The following is an 18,807-nucleotide window of genomic DNA, read 5'->3' on the forward strand; positions in this document are numbered from 1 at the left end:
AATTTTAAAGGATCTGATCAATGGCGTCGACCGTCCCTTTGCGCCACCTGGTGGTGATTTCACCAGCGAGTTTCACACGTGACTGGGTTGTGTTTGATTTCCACACATGTGACTCAGTGTATTAATCTCTGTCTCTTCATCACTGTAAAGCTTAAACTACCTATCAAGCATTTATTCAACTTGTCATCTTGAATGGCTGTGATGTTGAATAAAGTTAATAAAACAAAATAAAGCAAAGCAAGTTACTGTGCCTGTGAACACCATTGACTCAAACTAATACAACTGAACCACCAAATAGTGGGAAAATAAAAATACTTATCAAATGAACAATTATGGTAAATAAGTAAATGCACAGCTGTCTGGAGAGTCTCTCAAAACTTTTATATTTTATACCCTCAGAAAACTTTATTACATTTTTCAAAATTTCTAATATTCTGAAGAAACAGTCAGGAGCTCATCTGATTTCAGATATTAATCTGAATGATAAAGTGATCAGATTATCACACTCTCAGGAGCTCATTGTATTGTGATTCAGTGTTCAGATCATGTCATCCTACGTTCCTGCGGGCAGAAAACTGGAAACCCACTGTACATGTCTTTATTGTTTTATTTATTTATTTTAATATTTCATCTCTTCCAGATTTTCTGGCTGTAATCTCACTGCTCAGTGTTGTGACAGTTTGTCATCAGCTCTACAATCCTCAAACTCTGTCCTGAGAGAGCTGGATCTGAGTAACAATGACCTAAAGGACTCTGGTGTCACCTTCATTTCTGATGGACTGAAGAGTCCCAACTGTCAGCTGCAGATCCTGAGGTATTTAAGAACATATTAGAAATAATTTACAGTCAGACGGCCACAATGTTCATGTGTGTCTGTAGATGATCTGTGTGTGTGTTTGTCAGCAAATTGGGCAAAATTGAGCAAATTGGGAGTAGCAGTATCCAAATCATGTGCACTAGAAGAGACATATCCTAAAGGTTTAGAATTCTATATTTCTTAAACTTTGCCAAATACAGTTGTTAGGACCTCTTCGGTTACAACTGCCTAAAGTAGCTCAGATTTCCCTCTCCCACGTTCCTCCAAAATGTGGAGCATAAGGGGTAGGGGTGGGAGAAAAAAATGGATGCATCGCGATTCTCTCTAGAACAATTCTGGATCAATTCTGAGAATTTCAGAATCGATTCTGAGCTTATTTTTAACCGCAGTTGTGAGATGACACTGCGTGTGCGTATACGGTGCAGAGCAGAATGAGCGTTTTCAACTCCTTCTTATGGATGTTCAACTTCACTCTCACGAGCCTGAAGATGCTCAGCTTCCATAGGAATGAACTGAATACGCTTGCTCCGCACCAGTGGACACACACTGCCAGCTTGTTTCCATTTCCTCTCATACACACACCACTCGAACCTTCTATAAAATAATCTTTCGTACAGTTCGGAAAAGCTAGAGCGAATTACATGCGTGCCCATTGCGCGGACATTCGCGTGGTTCATCATTGCACACGATATGCGCTGTGAGAGAAACGCACTTGCAGCTTGGGTTCTTGCCCGTTGGTCGGCCTATTTTCCTTAAAAATGCTCTACAAGGGCATCATTTATGTTGTTTAGAGTGCTATGGGCTTATATTTTATAAATTTGAAACTCACTGACAGAAGTCTGCTTTCAATTTCCACATGCGCTTTGTGAAGGGCGCTCACGTAAATGGCTGTGTGACTCCGTTTAAGTGTTTAAATGTAGCCTACTTGCATCTCAAAATGCTTTTATGATGTGAAATTAATGTAAACACAGTCAGTTAGATATCTTAAGAGATTAAACAGACAGGACAAAACATCTTATTTGTCAAGAGAGATCTGTGCATTATTATGAATGCAGCTTATTCTTCCACTGTCTATGATGACGTCAATAATAATCAAACAACAGTAAAGCTGAGAAAGAGAAAAATCCCTCACAGCTTTTGAATAGAAAACATTCAGATACTCTTAAATGCTGAAAGCACTCTTTGTTTATTGCTTGTAATGTTTCGTTGTTCCTCTTTATTATTATATAGACTAGCCTACTTGCTTTTATGTTTTGAAGCTGTTTATAGCCTATATTTAAAAATCTTAACATACAATTTTATTCATTATTTTTTAAGCTAGTAATTATTTAAAAAGCTCTTATAATTACATAGACTATGTATTAAATAAAAATAAATAAGTTTACAAAACGAATTAATAAGAAAAAAAGTGGATAAAGAATCGTTTTGGAATCGGATTGTGACTCCCAGAATCGGAATCGGATCAGATCAGATCGTGAAGTGCCTAAAGATTCCCACCCTTAATAAGGGGGATTGTAGGTGAATTTGATGTGATGATTCCACAACTTTTCCTGTAAAACTGGACTTAGCTGGTCAAAGGCACTTTTCAGCTCACTTTCACCCCCATGAAAATGAGTTTCTTGATCGCTGATCACTTCATAAGGTTGTCCTCAATGAGCTACAAAGTGACGTAGTGCCATCAAGAAACTGTCAGCATCAACACTAGTCAGCAGTTCTACCTGAACACACCTAGTGGTTTAACATTTGAAAAGTAGTCCCCATCTCTTCTCAGTCTTGAGGAGATCAAACTCAGGTGAAATGTTATACAGTTGACTACTAAATGGAAAAACAATACAAAAAAAAAACCTTTTAGACGGGGAAAAAACTCCCACTCCTTTCAAAATCCTTTCTTTGGGCCTGTTGCAAGAAGAGAAGTTGAATCCGAGTCTTGTCAAGAGAAGAGTGAGCTCATTTCATGATTTATATTGCTGAACATTGAAAGTCAAAGGGTTCTCTTCAGCATTAGTGAGGCCACAGAACAAAGGCTTTCTTAGCTCTGCAGCATCAATTGAGTTCTCAATCCTGTCAGGGAATCTTGGCCACTGATCTTGGTCAGAATAAAGGAAAGAAGGGCCTAGACTCCAATGGTTAATCTTGGCTAGATCAATAAGGCTCTTGCCTCTGCTGATGTCATCAGCTGGATTGCTGTTCGTGTCAACATAGTGCCATTGTTCAGGAGTAGAGTGCTCTGGGACAGGAGTCTGCAAACCCGTTCCTGGAGGGCCACTGTCCTGAAGAGTTTAGCTCCAACCCCAAACTCTGCAGGACTGTGGAGACCCCTGTTCTAGGATTTCAGTAATGCGATTATCAACAAATACTGTAGTGACATGTATCAGAATTAGGGATGTCATCGATTAATCTACGATTGACTATTTGTCGATAATACATTTAATTGATAAAACTAATCGATCGTTGGTTAAGCATGTTCATGAGCGTGTATGCTGCTCAACCGCGAAACATGTAAAGCAGACACGGGGAAAAAGAAGCAAGTGCTCCGAAGTTATGTTTGGGACCATTTTACAGCTAGAGTTGCACCTTCACCATGACTAAAAGTTTGCGCATTCACAGCCTTTTCTTTTGTGCAAATGTAAGTTGTAATATTTTGTTTATTTTGTGCAGGCCTATCTATAGGCTATCTGATTTATCTCATATAGGATGCATTTGGTTAAGAATTAATGCGTGCCTTGATCAGCTTCAGCACGCGCAGCTCAAATAGCAATGCACAACTAATAAAGACTATGATTGGGACTGTCATATTACATAACATCAATGAGAAAACTATTTTAATAAATCGTTGTGAATTGATTAGGTTTAGATTCCTTTTTTTAAGTGCGTTGTTCCAGCTAGAGCACGTTCACAACAGTACACATTCTGACAAGCACGCACCTGAGGCGGCGTTGTTGACATGTTGTATTAGTCGTTATATTTGATTATTAAATATTTTATTTAATATATGATTAATCACATCGACTCATTTTACAATCCTACTAGGCCTTTATTTAGATTAAAATCCCTTGTCATTCTTTGTTGAGGAACATGGTGTTTTGAGCAGCATTTGCACACCCTGTCATGATGTTGGTTATATGCCACTACAGTAGATGCATATTACAGTATTAAAGTTAGCGATTAATCGATTAATTGATAATTAATTTAAACAGCGATCGATCATGGAAATTTGTGTAAGTCGACATCCCTAATCAGAATGAGTCCAGTTGAGGACAGTCTTTGAATCAGACCACAGTTTTGTTTGCTGAATAAGCAGATCAAGTTCCCTCTGCAACAAATTTGCTAACTGAACCCTGGTGAGGGCAGCACACAATTCAAGATGAGGTATGGAATTTGATTTAGGAGGGGCAACTCTTGATTGTGCCATCACAAAGGAGACTAGAACTTCACTCTCATGGTTTACAATGCTCAGGCAGGCTACTGACCCATAAGCTTGTTCAGAGGCATCACAAAATTCATGCAACTCTCTCCTAATGGAATTACCATCAAGTTCAACAGGACCATATGATCCCTGAAGAGCACATACAATTAACTCTTTATCTGCTATCTAATATACTATTTATCTGCTTCACACTTTGACCCAATTCCATAACAAGCTCCTTCATCTCCAGTAAGAGAGAGTCACAAGATTCAGAATAAGATCAGGTACTGCTCTAGACTGGGGCTGAGGAAACTAAAGGACTGGTACGAGAAGGCTTCGAACTAGGAAGTGTCCTCTCATAGTCCTCAAGATAGACTGGAGGCTTGGTCTGTCTTGAAGACTGTTGACAAGATGATAAATGGCATTGGCTGATTGATCGATCTTGGTCCATTGGAACAATCAGCTTCGGCTTGAAGGACCATGTAAATGACTCTTAGGATACTGCACAACAGGTCACAACAGGCTGTAGCTGTCAAAGTGGGTGGGGCTTCAGTGACATCAACAGTCTCATAGGGATTTTCAACATGGTCTGACTGTGTGTGTCTGTAGATGATCTGACCTGACTGTGTGTGTCTGTAGATGATCTGACTGTGTGTGTCTGTAGATGATCTGTGTGTGTCTGTAGATGATCTGTGTGTGTCTGTAGGTTGTCTGGCTGTATGGTGACAGAGGAAGGCTGTGGTTATGTGTCTTCAGCTCTGAGTTCAAACCCCTCACACCTGAGAGAGCTGGATCTGAGCTACAATCACCCAGGACAATCAGGAGTGCAGCTGCTCAACCACAAACTGGAGGATCCAAACTGTAAACTGCAGATACTCAAGTATGTCAAACACTAATAATGACAAACTGAACGTGTGTGTGAATGATGCAGATCTACGTTAATGTGTGTTTGTGTGTTTATAGTGTGGATCATGGAGGAGAGGTCATGATGACAGCAGGACTACGAAAGTGTAGGTCTACAAACACACACACTCTCTCTCTCACACACACACACACAGAGATGGTGTCACACGTGAGTGTGTAGGCGTCATCTCTGTCACTCCGTCACAGCATCAGGTGTGTCATAAATGCTGGAGAGTCTGTGGAAGAAGTGCTGTTGGAGGTGGCCGAATGTGTGAGACATGAGAGTTTCTGCGTCCTGAATGAACAAAGTGGTGGTGGTTTTTCTCAAGGATGAACAACTAGATGAACAATTAGTGACAAGTATTTTAAATGTGTGCTGTCATTTAGGCAACCAGTATTTATGTTTTAAACTCGCAGACTCTTAATGTGTCGTTATGATGCATGTATGAAGGCAAGTCGTATATATTATATGTGAGCACAGGTGAGATGAGGTTGTTTTTTTTATGTGGTGCTCTCAGGCATGTAAGGTTATCTTCTCGTATTAGAGCTGAGGCAGGCCCGAGTGAAATCAAAACTGAAGTGCAAGTGAATCCACATGAAGATCAAGTGATTAATACTGAGAATGTAAGGAATGATGAGGAGATTCCTACTGAGAGTGTAAGGAAAGACAAGGAGTTAACTTTTGAGAATGAGCGAATGGTTGAAGGTAGGGCTGTATCGGTTCCTCAATTAAATTCGCGTCTCATACTCCATCTTTGCATATGCTATGAGTTTGGATTGCTTTTAACGTTCATCTGGAAACGCAATGTGCAACATTTAATCAGATTTGTAAGGTAAGTCATCTATAAACCTTAGCAAAAGCAGGAGAATACATTATACAGCATGTTTCACGATTTCAAAATAAAAGTTTATGTCCTCTTTTAAGTCCTCATGTTCTTGTTCAAGAAATGACAGTGGTTTTAGCATTTCTGTCGTAAAGAAATGGCCAAATGTTAAAGATTAATTGGACATTTGAAATAAATGTTGTAAGCCAATATTAAACAAGGATTAGATCACGCTGTAAAGTGTAAAAACAATCGCCAGGCCACTGGCCCCCTCTGTGGGCATTTGTTATAATACATAAAGAACATTACTTTTACAATTCAATACAATATGTATTTTGACAGTTTTGTTCAATAAAACCATACGATTAATTGCTTTTTTTATACTTTACATGAATCAATTATTATTATGTTATATATTTATTGTAAGTCATATGTGTAAGTGAATGTGTTTTGTTGTGTAAGCACCTTTATAATGATCATGTTAGTAGTTGAGCTATATGCGCGACGAGCGCCGCCATGTTTGTTTATGCCGCGGTCAGGAGAATAGATCTGTCAGATTTACAACACGTGAATTCATCCACTTCTTTCAAAATACATGGATGGATGTAAGTATGCAGTGAACTGGGAGAAGAACAGAGTAAACTTTATAGTTGCTTGCCTTACTCACAGTATGTAATATGTTTCTGATATGAATATAACGTGTCATCTAATTATAATGGACAGGATTATTATTGCAGCTTCCATAGACATCAGTGTATATTTTACAAACTCTAAATGTATTGTCTCTAGTACTTATGTGTATTTAAATATCTGAAACCTCGAATTACTCGAGTAATCGTTAGAATAATTGAACGATTGCTGGATTACCAAAATAATGGTTAGCTACAGCCCTAGTTGAAGGAGATGCTGAAGTGCAGATCTCTGAAATAAATGATGTTGTGGGGATGGAGGGCCGGAGAAGCAGGGATTGTGTAGTGACAGAATCTGGAAGCTCTGAAGATCAGAATAGTGTCAGGAAGGGAAATTCATGTCGGCCTAGAGAAAAAAATTACTAAAATTAGGTGAGGATGAAATGAATGAGGCTGAGGATGAGGATGGTGTTTATCTGATGTTTCAGATCTGTCAGATATTTCCCTGGTTGTGATCAGGTTTACTCTTTAGATGAGATCCATTATTTTTTGGATGAGACTTTAGGAAAGGTTGCTGACATGAGGAATTTCTTTCCAGATGAAGAGAGATTTTAATTTTCAGTTCTGCATTGTCAAAGGAGGGTAGGAGAAGATAAATCGAGTATGTGAAAGAGCTTTAGATTAAAAAAACACAGTTGTTTGACTATATTACTGAGCTCATCTCTTAGACTTTAATTGTTTTTTTATCAGGTTAATGATATATTTTAAGCCCCAAACAAACATCACAGAACAACACTAGATTTACAGAGAAACATGATTTGTCCAGTTTATGAGGCGTTTTTAACTAGTTATCAGTACCGGTCACCACCAGGGGCTCATTTTCTCTCAGAGATGATTTAAGTAGCGTATCACTACATAATGTGAACATAACTGTGCATTCAGCTTTAGAGGAAATGTAATGTTAGTTCAGTACACATCAAAATGTTCTTATACGTGTTTCAGTGGCGGCTGGTCAATAGAGTCCACTCCTGTCTGTCAGCGTGTCTCCAGTTCAGTTCTGGGGTGATCGAGAAATCGTCCACAGGAGGCGGGTTCATGTAGTATTTCAGTATAGAGACCGAGCGCATTTAGGCCACGCCCACACTGGAGGGAAAACATTGGAACGTAATCAGCGACAGGTTATGCTAAACGAACAAAGAAAAAAAACATTCATTATTTTTAATCATGTCAAATAGTTATTTCACCTGTCGCCGAATACGTTCCCCTCCAGTGTAGTTCTTATAGTAATATGACCTGTTTCGCTCTGTCTCACTGTCTGTATCCACTTTTGTGTCCTCAAACATTAGTTTTTTTGGGTCTTCAGCTTATATATTTGCTGCACACCTTGTAGCTTTTAGACATTGTTCTATTTTTTGTTATAGGTCAGAAATGACAAAGAGGCAGCCTCACGCTATACAATGTCAGTGGAGACGGTTGGATTGTTTTCCCCCCGGTGGGCGTGGTTTTCAGATTATGACGCGTGTCACTCTGTCTCTATATAAAATAAAATATAGCCAATCAGCATCTAGGGCTGCACGATTCTTGCTAAAATGTGAAACATGATTTTGGGTCATTCTACAGAAACGTCCACTTTTCTGTCCCTAGAATTTACAGACACATTACACTTGAAAAACACTTTAGGTTTACAATTTTTTTTTATATATTTTAATATGACACAATAATGTTTGAACAATTAAACCTTCTTGAGCATCAATGTGGCAATATTTGTTTTTTAATTAATTTTAATAATTCCAAACACCACAGAAGCTCTCGTCCTCACAGTCATGTACAGAGGGAAAGTGCTTTATTTTGAGCTCACAAACAGGTTTTTCTACCATTTCAAATACAATAATGTGTGCATAACTATCAAATACATGATGTAAATGACATAAAAAAACCAAAATGCTGAATAAATATTGTAAAATATATAATGAATGTAGTGGTCCCCTGGTGTTGTGTCACTGGTGTTACCTTTAACAAAAATCTCTTTTTTTGAAAGAAAAAAATCACACTGATGACATCACTTGACTTCCTTCTTCCTATTTCCTGAAGATCCATGAAGAAAGGCCAATGAAAAGTCCACTATCTCTTTTCAGTTATCAGAAATTTTAATTAGAAAATCATAATTTCATATGAAGCTTTTAGTTGAAGTCACTGGTGTGACCTACTTTATTGTTAGGGAATTTAAAAAAATAGAATATAAATGGATTACATTACTTGTTTTAGTGAATATATCATGATTGACAACATGTGGATTGATACCTCACAGCAGCCATTTTGTAAAATGCATTTTTCATGAAAAGTGTTACCTTTTTATAGATGAACTTTATTTAAAGCTATTCATTAAGTTCTTTTGCATAAAATAGCGCTAAGATTACATGATTCTAACTTTTCTTTCTCATTGTTAATGTTCTCATTGTTGGGCAGATATGACTAAATTAAGGGTATTTGGCTAAATTGAGTGCAGCTGAGAAGCAGCGACTTTACAGACAGTGTATTTTACAGACAGTTTTAAAATGTTGTTTATGATCTTTTACTGACTGCTTTCACTAATGTCAGTGATAGTCTTTGATTGTATACCAAATGTAAAAATTTAGTAAAGGCGCCCTAGAACCAGTTTTAACAAGATGTAATGTAAGTCTCAGGTGTCCCCTGACCATATATGTGAAGTTTCTGCTAGGGATGTGTCACGATTTTTGAATATTCAATTAGTTTTAGATTTAATTATAGAATATTGAAAAGGCTGTGCGATTGTCATCTTAAAAAAATCCTCATGTTTTCAATGGTGACACGTTCATGTAACCAGAGGGTGGCGCGCGCGCTGCCAAAAACGCACCTAAAAAGCTGTCAAAACTGACAACAGCAGGACATAGACAAGCGTGCCATATAACAGAGATGTTAAAATCAATGTTCACACAACACACGTGCCGTCATTCAAGCTGTTCACAATGATATAACGCGTTTAGGCAGCCTAAAATCAATATGACTTGAGGTAGGCTTGCTGTGATAGTCGGTGTTGCCGGTGTTCAGGAACAACATCGGTATCATCACTTGTCATCGCTCCCGAATTGGCGCTAATTTGAAAGTGAAAGTAAAATCCCCTCGGTCATTCATTGTGCATGTCCACTATGGCCGGTCTGGACAAAAGCGAGGCGAACACCACGAGCGAGCGAGCGACACTGATAGTCCACTGGCGGAGAGCGAGCGTTTTCCGTTTATTCCTACAGAAGCTCAACGTAGGAATTAATTGAAAGCGCTCGCTCTGCTTCGCACTGTTATGAATGGCCGTGTGGATTTTACTTTCACTTATATTAACGAACATATTAATATGTTTTAGCACATTACAATCATTATATGGCTTGAGTTAAGACAGCATATTCTCCAATGAATTAAACGGTTTATCAATATCATACAGATTGAAAGCGTGAACGTTCTCTCTCCTTCTCCCTCTCTCTGTTAGTGTGTGCATGCGTGCGTGCAGGGGAGGGGTGCGATTTTCGAATAATAATCGAATAATTCCCAACGATTTTCGAATAGTATTTTTGCTTGAAATGCCCATCCCTAGTTTCAGCTCAAAATACCCCATAGATTTTTTTTTAATTAATTTTTTTAACTGCCTATTTTGAGCCATAATTACATATGCACCAATTTAGCGCACGGCCCCTTTAAATCTTGCGCTCCCCGCCCCCGAGCTCTTGACTGCCTTAAACAGCAAACACAAAGTTCACACAGCTAATATAACACTCAAAATGGATCTTTACAAAGTGTTCGTCATGCATACTGCATGCATGCATCGATTCCTGTGAGTATAGTATTTATTTGGATGTTTACATTTGATTCTGAATGAGTTTGATAGTGCTCCGTGGCTAAAGCTAACATTACACACTGTTGGAGAGATTTATAAAGAATGAAGTTGTGTTTATGAATTATACAGACTGCAAGTGTTTAAAAATGAAAATAGCGACGGCTCTTGTCTCCGTGTATACAGTAAGAAACGATGGTAACTTTAACCACATTTAACAGTACATTAGCAACATGCTAACAAAACATTTAGAAAGACAATTTACAAATATCACTAAAAATATCATGTTATCATGGATCATGTCAGTTATTATTGCTCCATCTGCCATTTTTCACTGTTGTTCTTGCTTGCTTACCTAGTCTGATGATTCAGCTGTGCACAGATCCAGACGTTAATACTGGCTGCCCTTGTGTAATGCCTTGAACATGGGCTGGCATATGCAAATATTGGGGGCGTACATATTAATGATCCCGACTGTTACGTAACAGTCAGTGTTATGTTGAGATTCGCCTGTTCTTCAGAGTCTTTTAAACAAATGAGATTTATATAAGAAGGAGGAAACAATGGAGTTTGAGACTCACTGTATGTAATTTCCATGTACTGAACTCCTGTTATTCAACTATGCCAAGATAAATGCAATATTTCATTCGATGGCACCTTTAATTATAGTTTATATGCTTATGTATACGTCACTGGTGATTCATTGTGTCACTGTGTTTTGTCACATTAAATAAAATGTGTCATATATGACATGATAATAATTTTACATCCATTGAATTCTGCTACACTCAAGAATTAATGTAAAGGATTGCATCATTACTTGTTTATAACTGTATTTCAAATATTTTCATTGTTATAGCAAATACATGGTTGTGCAATTTAATTAACATCATTCAATCACACTTTTAACTAACCTGATTAAAAAAAAAAAAAAAAATCTCCTTATTTTTTGCATTATCATTATTATTCTGTAACTCTGACTGCATGAACTGAAAAAAATTGAGAAATAATATTTCATAAACACGTTTCAAAATGCCAGAGAATAAGGTAACCAGTGACAAAAAAAAATAAAATAAATAAATATATAAAAATTCATTATGCTGCCATTTGTATTCATAAGGTCAATGTGTAATATAATAATGTGGTCTAAACATTAGAAAAAGAAATACATTTTAAGACATTTTGTCATACCAAAAGTGGATGTTCCTGTAGAATGACCTGAATTCAAATAGACCTACTATTTTAACTTGCAGTAAAACCATGATATCAACCTGCACAACAAAACAGTCATGGTTTCTGTAAAATCCATTGTCATGTTTAAAGGGATTTTTAAGGAACAGGACCTCTTTTAAATCCAATAGGTTTAGTTTAATTTGTCCTTGGTCTGAGTTGCAAGGTGTCAGGTCTGTTGATAAAAGGCTTTATCAACCTGTTTTTGCAAGTGTTGTTAGGGAAATATCAGATGAGGGACGTCAGTAGGACTTTCGCAAACTGGCAAGGACTTGAACGTCATTTGAACGCCCCTCAGCGAACGTTACAAAGCGGACCTACTGCGAACCTAAATGGACGTTCACGACGTCCGGGGACGTCCCTTGTTTGCTGGGTTATTAGTGTTTTTCTCGTTTGCGCTGCTTGAGCTTTAAATAATTGTTGTTCTTTATATTTGTTTGCACATAATGTTTAATGCTTTGAACTAAAAGAAAAGTTTAAGATATAATGTAAGCTTGTTGTGTATATTGCCTAATTGTAAGCTTGTTCAGAAATGGTTACAAAAACTTGATGAATATAAAAAATAACATATTTCTCTTTTAACGTCATTTAAATAATTTGAATATGTTGTTTTTTTTTTATGAGCCCAAATATTCTAATACAATATTTTGGAAAAATGCCCGTCCCTTTGTCTTACATCATAAGCTGGGACTCCACTTTCTCATGAACGCGCATATGACGGTGTAATGAATCCGGCCTCTGTGGTTCCCCCCGATCGCCACCAGAGGTCGCCATCACCGGAATACTGACTTTCACTCACACACTCCATTTCCCAGAAGCCCCGTACCTGGCTCTGATCACGAGCCCAGCTGCACCTTGTTACCTGAACTATTTAAGAGGCCGTTTCACACAGACACGTTGCGAAGTCTTGTTCTTGCCCTGGCTAACATTTCTGAGCGTTGTGTTTTCTCTTGTTGGATTACTGTGTTTGACCTTGGACTGTTCTTTCTCTTGTGGATTATTGCTGCCTACCTCTGACCCTTTGCATTGTTTCATGGACTATTGTTTTCTGCCTGCCTCGACCCCACGCCTGCCTTGCTACTCTGATTACTGTCTTATCTCCATTGCCCTGGCTGCTGTTCATCGACCCTGTATTGTACGACTACGATTGTTATTAAATAAAGCTGCAAATGGATCCTCATTCAGTTGACCCCTCATTACAGACGGTTAGCGGAAGCTAGAGATTACAGGTAATAAAGTTTTAAATATGGATATTTCTCTTGCACAAACACATTGCACAAACACATCAGAAGACCTTTATTAACCCCCCAGAGCTGTGTGGACTTCTTTTATAATGGATTGGTGCAATTATTTGGACTTCAATTTTGGGCCACCATCCACTCCCATTATAAACATTGGACATTATTTAATATAACTCTGACTGTGTTCGTCTGAGGGAATAATGTCATATACACCTAGGATGGTTTGAGGGTGAGTAAATCATGGGGTAATTTTCAGTTTTGGGTGAACCATCCCTTTAACCAGAGACACTTCTTACTCGTCATGTGCCCCATCGACACAACTGTGCTCTTTTGAACACTCGCTCCTGGACAGGCAAGCGTACGCTGCTGAATGACATTATAGTTAGAAATCTGGATTTACTATTTCTAACTGAAACCTTGCAAACGTCTGATGCTTTCATTGAGCTTAACCTTTAACTCCACCTGGAAATAGTTCTCTGACAAGACCTCGTCTTACTGGCAGAGGTGGTGGTCTGGCTGTGCTCTTTAAGAACAATTATGAACAAATACGATGTTCTTGATGTTTCTAGCTTTGAATGTCTATCATTTAAACTGGCAGGTCCTGCTGCACTTCTGATTCTGTTGATTTATAGAAGAGAATAACACAATCTTTCTCTCTGAACTGATCTTCTCTCTCATGTGTCCAGCATGACAGAATCATGATGTTAGATGACTTTATCATTCATGATGATTCTGATTCTGGTGATTTATAGAAGAGAATAACACAATCTTTCTCTCTGAACTGATCTTCTCTCTCATGTGTCCAGCATGACAGAAACATGATGTTAGATGACTTTATCATTCATGATGATTCTGATTCTGGTGATTTATAGAAGAGAATAACACAATCTTTCTCTCTGAACTGATCTTCTCTCTCATGTGTCCAGCATGACAGAATCATGATGTTAGATGACTTTATCATTCATGATGATTCTGATTCTGGTGATTTATAGAAGAGAATAACACAATCTTTCTCTCTGAACTGATCTTCTCTCTCATGTGTCCAGCATGACAGAAACATGATGTTAGATGACTTTATCATTCATGATGATTCTGGTGATTTATAGAAGAGAATAACACAATCTTTCTCTCTGAACTGATCTTCTCTCTCATGTGTCCAGCATGACAGAATCATGATGTTAGATGACTTTATCATTCATGATGATTCTGATTCTGGTGATTTATAGAAGAGAATAACACAATCTTTCTCTCTGAACTGATCTTCTCTCTCATGTGTCCAGCATGACAGAATCATGATGTTAGATGACTTTATCATTCATGATGATTCTGGTGATTTATAGAAGAGAATAACACAATCTTTCTCTCTGAACTGATCTTCTCTCTCATGTGTCCAGCATGACAGAATCATGATGTTAGATGACTTTATCATTCATGATGATTCTGGTGATTTATAGAAGAGAATAACACAATCTTTCTCTCTGAACTGATCTTCTCTCTCATGTGTCCAGCATGACAGAATCATGATGTTAGATGACTTTATCATTCATGATGATTCTGATTCTGGTGATTTATAGAAGAGAATAACACAATCTTTCTCTCTGAACTGATCTTCTCTCTCATGTGTCCAGCATGACAGAATCATGATGTTAGATGACTTTATCATTCATGATGATTCTGGTGATTTATAGAAGAGAATAACACAATCTTTCTCTCTGAACTGATCTTCTCTCTCATGTGTCCAGCATGACAGAATCATGATGTTAGATGACTTTATCATTCATGATGATTCTGATTCTGGTGATTTATAGAAGAGAATAACACAATCTTTCTCTCTGAACTGATCTTCTCTCTCATGTGTCCAGCATGACAGAATCATGATGTTAGATGACTTTATCATTCATGATGATTCTGGTGATTTATAGAAGAGAATAACACAATCTTTCTCTCTGAACTGATCTTCTCTCTCATGTGTCCAGCATGACAGAATCATGATGTTAGATGACTTTATCATTCATGATGATTCTGGTGATTTATAGAAGAGAACAACACAATCTTTCTCTCTGAACTGATCTTCTCTCTCATGTGTCCAGCATGACAGAATCATGATGTTAGATGACTTTATCATTCATGATGATTCTGGTGATTTATAGAAGAGAATAACACAATCTTTCTCTCTGAACTGATCTTCTCTCTCATGTGTCCAGCATGACAGAATCATGATGTTAGATGACTTTATCATTCATGATGATTCTGGTGATTTATAGAAGAGAATAACACAATCTTTCTCTCTGAACTGATCTTCTCTCTCTCATGTGTCCAGCATGACAGAATCATGATGTTAGATGACTTTATCATTCATGATGATTCTGGTGATTTATAGAAGAGAATAACACAATCTTTCTCTCTGAACTGATCTTCTCTCTCATGTGTCCAGCATGACAGAATCATGATGTTAGATGACTTTATCATTCATGATGATTCTGATTCTGGTGATTTATAGAAGAGAATAACACAATCTTTCTCTCTGAACTGATCTTCTCTCTCATGTGTCCAGCATGACAGAATCATGATGTTAGATGACTTTATCATTCATGATGATTCTGTTGATTTATAGAAGAGAATAACACAATCTTTCTCTCTGAACTGATCTTCTCTCTCATGTGTCCAGCATGACAGAATCATGATGTTAGATGACTTTATCATTCATGATGATTCTGATTCTGGTGATTTATAGAAGAGAATAACACAATCTTTCTCTCTGAACTGATCTTCTCTCTCATGTGTCCAGCATGACAGAATCATGATGTTAGATGACTTTATCATTCATGATGATTCTGATTCTGGTGATTTATAGAAGAGAATAACACAATCTTTCTCTCTGAACTGATCTTCTCTCTCATGTGTCCAGCATGACAGAATCATGATGTTAGATGACTTTATCATTCATGATGATTCTGATTCTGATGATTTATAGAAGAGAATAACAATGACTTAAGTCATAAGTCATAAACTGAGATTTCATCAAAAATATCTTAATTTGTGTTCTGAAGATGAACGAAGGTCTTACGGGTGTTGAACGACATGAGGGAGAGGAATTAATGACTGAATTTTCCTTTTTGGGTGAACTAACCCTTTAATCTCACACACTATTTAGGATGGATAGTATGGACATTGGGACGCAGGGTCTGTATAGTGAAATTTCAGGGTTTTGTGGGATATAAGGACATGGTGCCAAAATTAAAAGGGATCTTCTGGGAATTTGTAAATGACATCTGAATAACAAGGACATGATCCCTGTCCTCAAACTTAAATGTCCCCGTAATGATGGTAGTATTCAGTCCTCGTAATCCAACACACACATTACATCAGATCCTAACTTCAGATCCTCTCATCTGTTTGGTGCCATGGCAGTTTCAGTCAGAACCTCAAAAGTGTGTTACAGAAGCATCCTAACTCGACAGAAACACTGTAGCTCAACCCCACTGGTGTCATAACTTCAACAGTGTTTGAAACTGTAAAAATCATTATTTCATTATTAAAACTAATTCATTATAAAAAAAATATTTATTTAAAAAAAGAAAACAAAATAAGTACACAACTAATACTAAAACACACACTTAATTAATACTTATACTAGTGAACAAATCTAAGCTATTTAAATAATTTTCCTCCATTTGAGTTATTATTCCTATACCGGGACTTTTATTTTGAAGTGTTTCCGCTGGAGATCGGGAGATGAAAAGATAATGGACACAGACAGATGATGATTCATGATCAAAATCATGAGTTTATAAATGAGTTTTGATCAAGCAGAGTCTGTACTCATTCAGATGATGTGTAACAGTGTGTAACAGAGAAAACATGGAAACCCGGAAAATCCTGTGTTTGGAGGGAAAGAGTTAATGATGAACTATGAAGATCAGCGCTGGAAAGACTTTCTGAACACAAAACACTGATGAATAATGACAGACTGGTGAAATACAGTGCCAGGCTTTGATCAAACTTCATTAAAGCTGTTTTGATCCTCCATTTGAATCTGGAGCGTTTCTTCACAGCAGCTGCTCTTGGTAACAGACCTGAGAGTCGATCACCGAACTGATGGAGGCTTTAAGATTCACAACTAGAGACCAGAAGATCCTAAATCAAGTTCAGATCTGAGACAAATCCTACATGAACTCCTCAGATTCTGTGATAGATCCAGACCAGAGCAAAGCATGCTGGGAACTGCCCAGTTTCAGTTCCTTCAACACCAATAATGATGAAGTCAACTTCAGTTTGACGTGTTTAAGTGGATTTACTCCATTAAATCAGGACAGAATGTGCAGTAATTGTGTGCTTTAACTCATTTTAATGAAGTTCATTTAACAAGCAGCAGAAATCATGTTTACAGTGTAGATTAAAAGATGGACAGATTGATGATTCCTGATTGTGATGTGTTTTATCTCGATCAGATTCCCATCGGATCACTGCGGATCCGAACACAGTGAATAAAGAGCTCCATCTGTCTGAGAGGGACACAGTGATTACTAACACTGACACACCAGAGTCGTATCCTGATCATCCAGACAGATTTGATCGTTATCTTCAGGTGTTGTGTGAAGAGAGTGTGTGTGATCGACGCTGTTACTGGGAGATTGAGTGGAGTGGACGTGCTGTGTGTATATCAGTGTCATATAAGAGCATCAGGAGGAAGGGAGAGAGTGATGAGTGTTTGTTTGGATTTAATGATCAGTCCTGGAGTTTGATCTGCTCTCCTGACAGTTACTCATTCAGATACAATTACATACGGACTGATCTCCCTGTAAAGCCCATCATCAGCAGAACAGTGAATGAGAAGAAACACTATAGAGTAGGAGTGTATGTGGATCACAGTGCAGGAACTCTGTCCTTCTACAGCGTCTCTGGAGACACAATGATCCTCATCCACACAGTCCAGACCACATTCACTCAACCGCTCTATCCTGGGTTTTGGGTTTATTATGGATCATCAGTGAAACTGTTTTAGAGTCTCTTCATGACTTTAACACTGAAATATCAGGACACAATAAATGTGTGTTAATGACTCAGAGTCACATGATGAAGTAAATGTTGAAATATTGTAATAAATGTTGAACTCAGTGTTCATGTATATTGTGTCATGTGGTGTCGTTATGAGGAGCAGGAGTGACACTTACAGATTTAGATCCACTAACCCACTGAAAAATAACATCAACAATCAATTCTTCAATTTAATCATTCACACAGAAATGGACATTTTTACACGCATCAATAAATACACACATTTAAAACTGTTTATTTGATTCATGTTTTAAACGTACATTAATAAATCATTTTAAATCTCTTTTTAAAAGCGTTGGCCAATTGCTTTTCTTTATCCGTTTGTCAGTCGAGTTAAAAACGCCATTGGTCAGGACACACGTGGAGCAACCAATCAGCTTTCACCTCAGTGTGAAGAGCCAATCCTCTGTCACTGTGAATGTAACACGCGCTGTCATTGGACAGTGAGAACAGCTATTCATTCATTAAATATGAGAGTTGAGACACTCTGACTGAAAGAGTCTCAAACCGTCTAATTCTCTACTATATCGTAGGGGAAAAGCAGCAGTATGCGAGAGAATAAGTGTGTCAGAAACCTCAGCGATCATAAAAGAGTAGCGAGAATTACCCGGGTGACGTACTGATTCTCGCCAGATTGTGACGTGTTGAGATGCAGCAGGACTGTGAACACGTGATTGTTGATCAATAAGTTTGAATAAAGCGTTGTTTCATGTGTTGCTGACTTGTGTGTGTGTATTTATTTATTGTGATGCTTACTTTTATTCCTATTGTCAGAAAATAAAATATAATAATTGTATTCATTCATGCATTAATTCATTGCTTGACTGAGATATATATTTAAACATTCAAAAATGTATT

At 37.6% G+C, this 18,807-nt stretch overlaps 1 protein-coding gene across 1 annotated transcript; it reads left to right on the forward strand.

Moving 5' to 3' along the window:
* Positions 1 to 640: 640 nt before the first annotated feature.
* Positions 641 to 17,896, forward strand: LOC137024160 (tripartite motif-containing protein 16-like protein; the record flags this gene model as incomplete). The annotated part of the gene is made up of 4 exons (XM_067391378.1): positions 641 to 814; positions 4,930 to 5,103; positions 5,187 to 5,233; positions 17,343 to 17,896. Coding segments are annotated over 4 exons (949 nt in total), but the record flags the coding sequence as incomplete, so codon positions are not given.
* Positions 17,897 to 18,807: the final 911 nt, after the last annotated feature.

This window comes from Chanodichthys erythropterus, chromosome 2, assembly GCF_024489055.1.
Source record: "Chanodichthys erythropterus isolate Z2021 chromosome 2, ASM2448905v1, whole genome shotgun sequence".
Lineage (NCBI taxonomy): Eukaryota > Metazoa > Chordata > Actinopteri > Cypriniformes > Xenocyprididae > Chanodichthys > Chanodichthys erythropterus.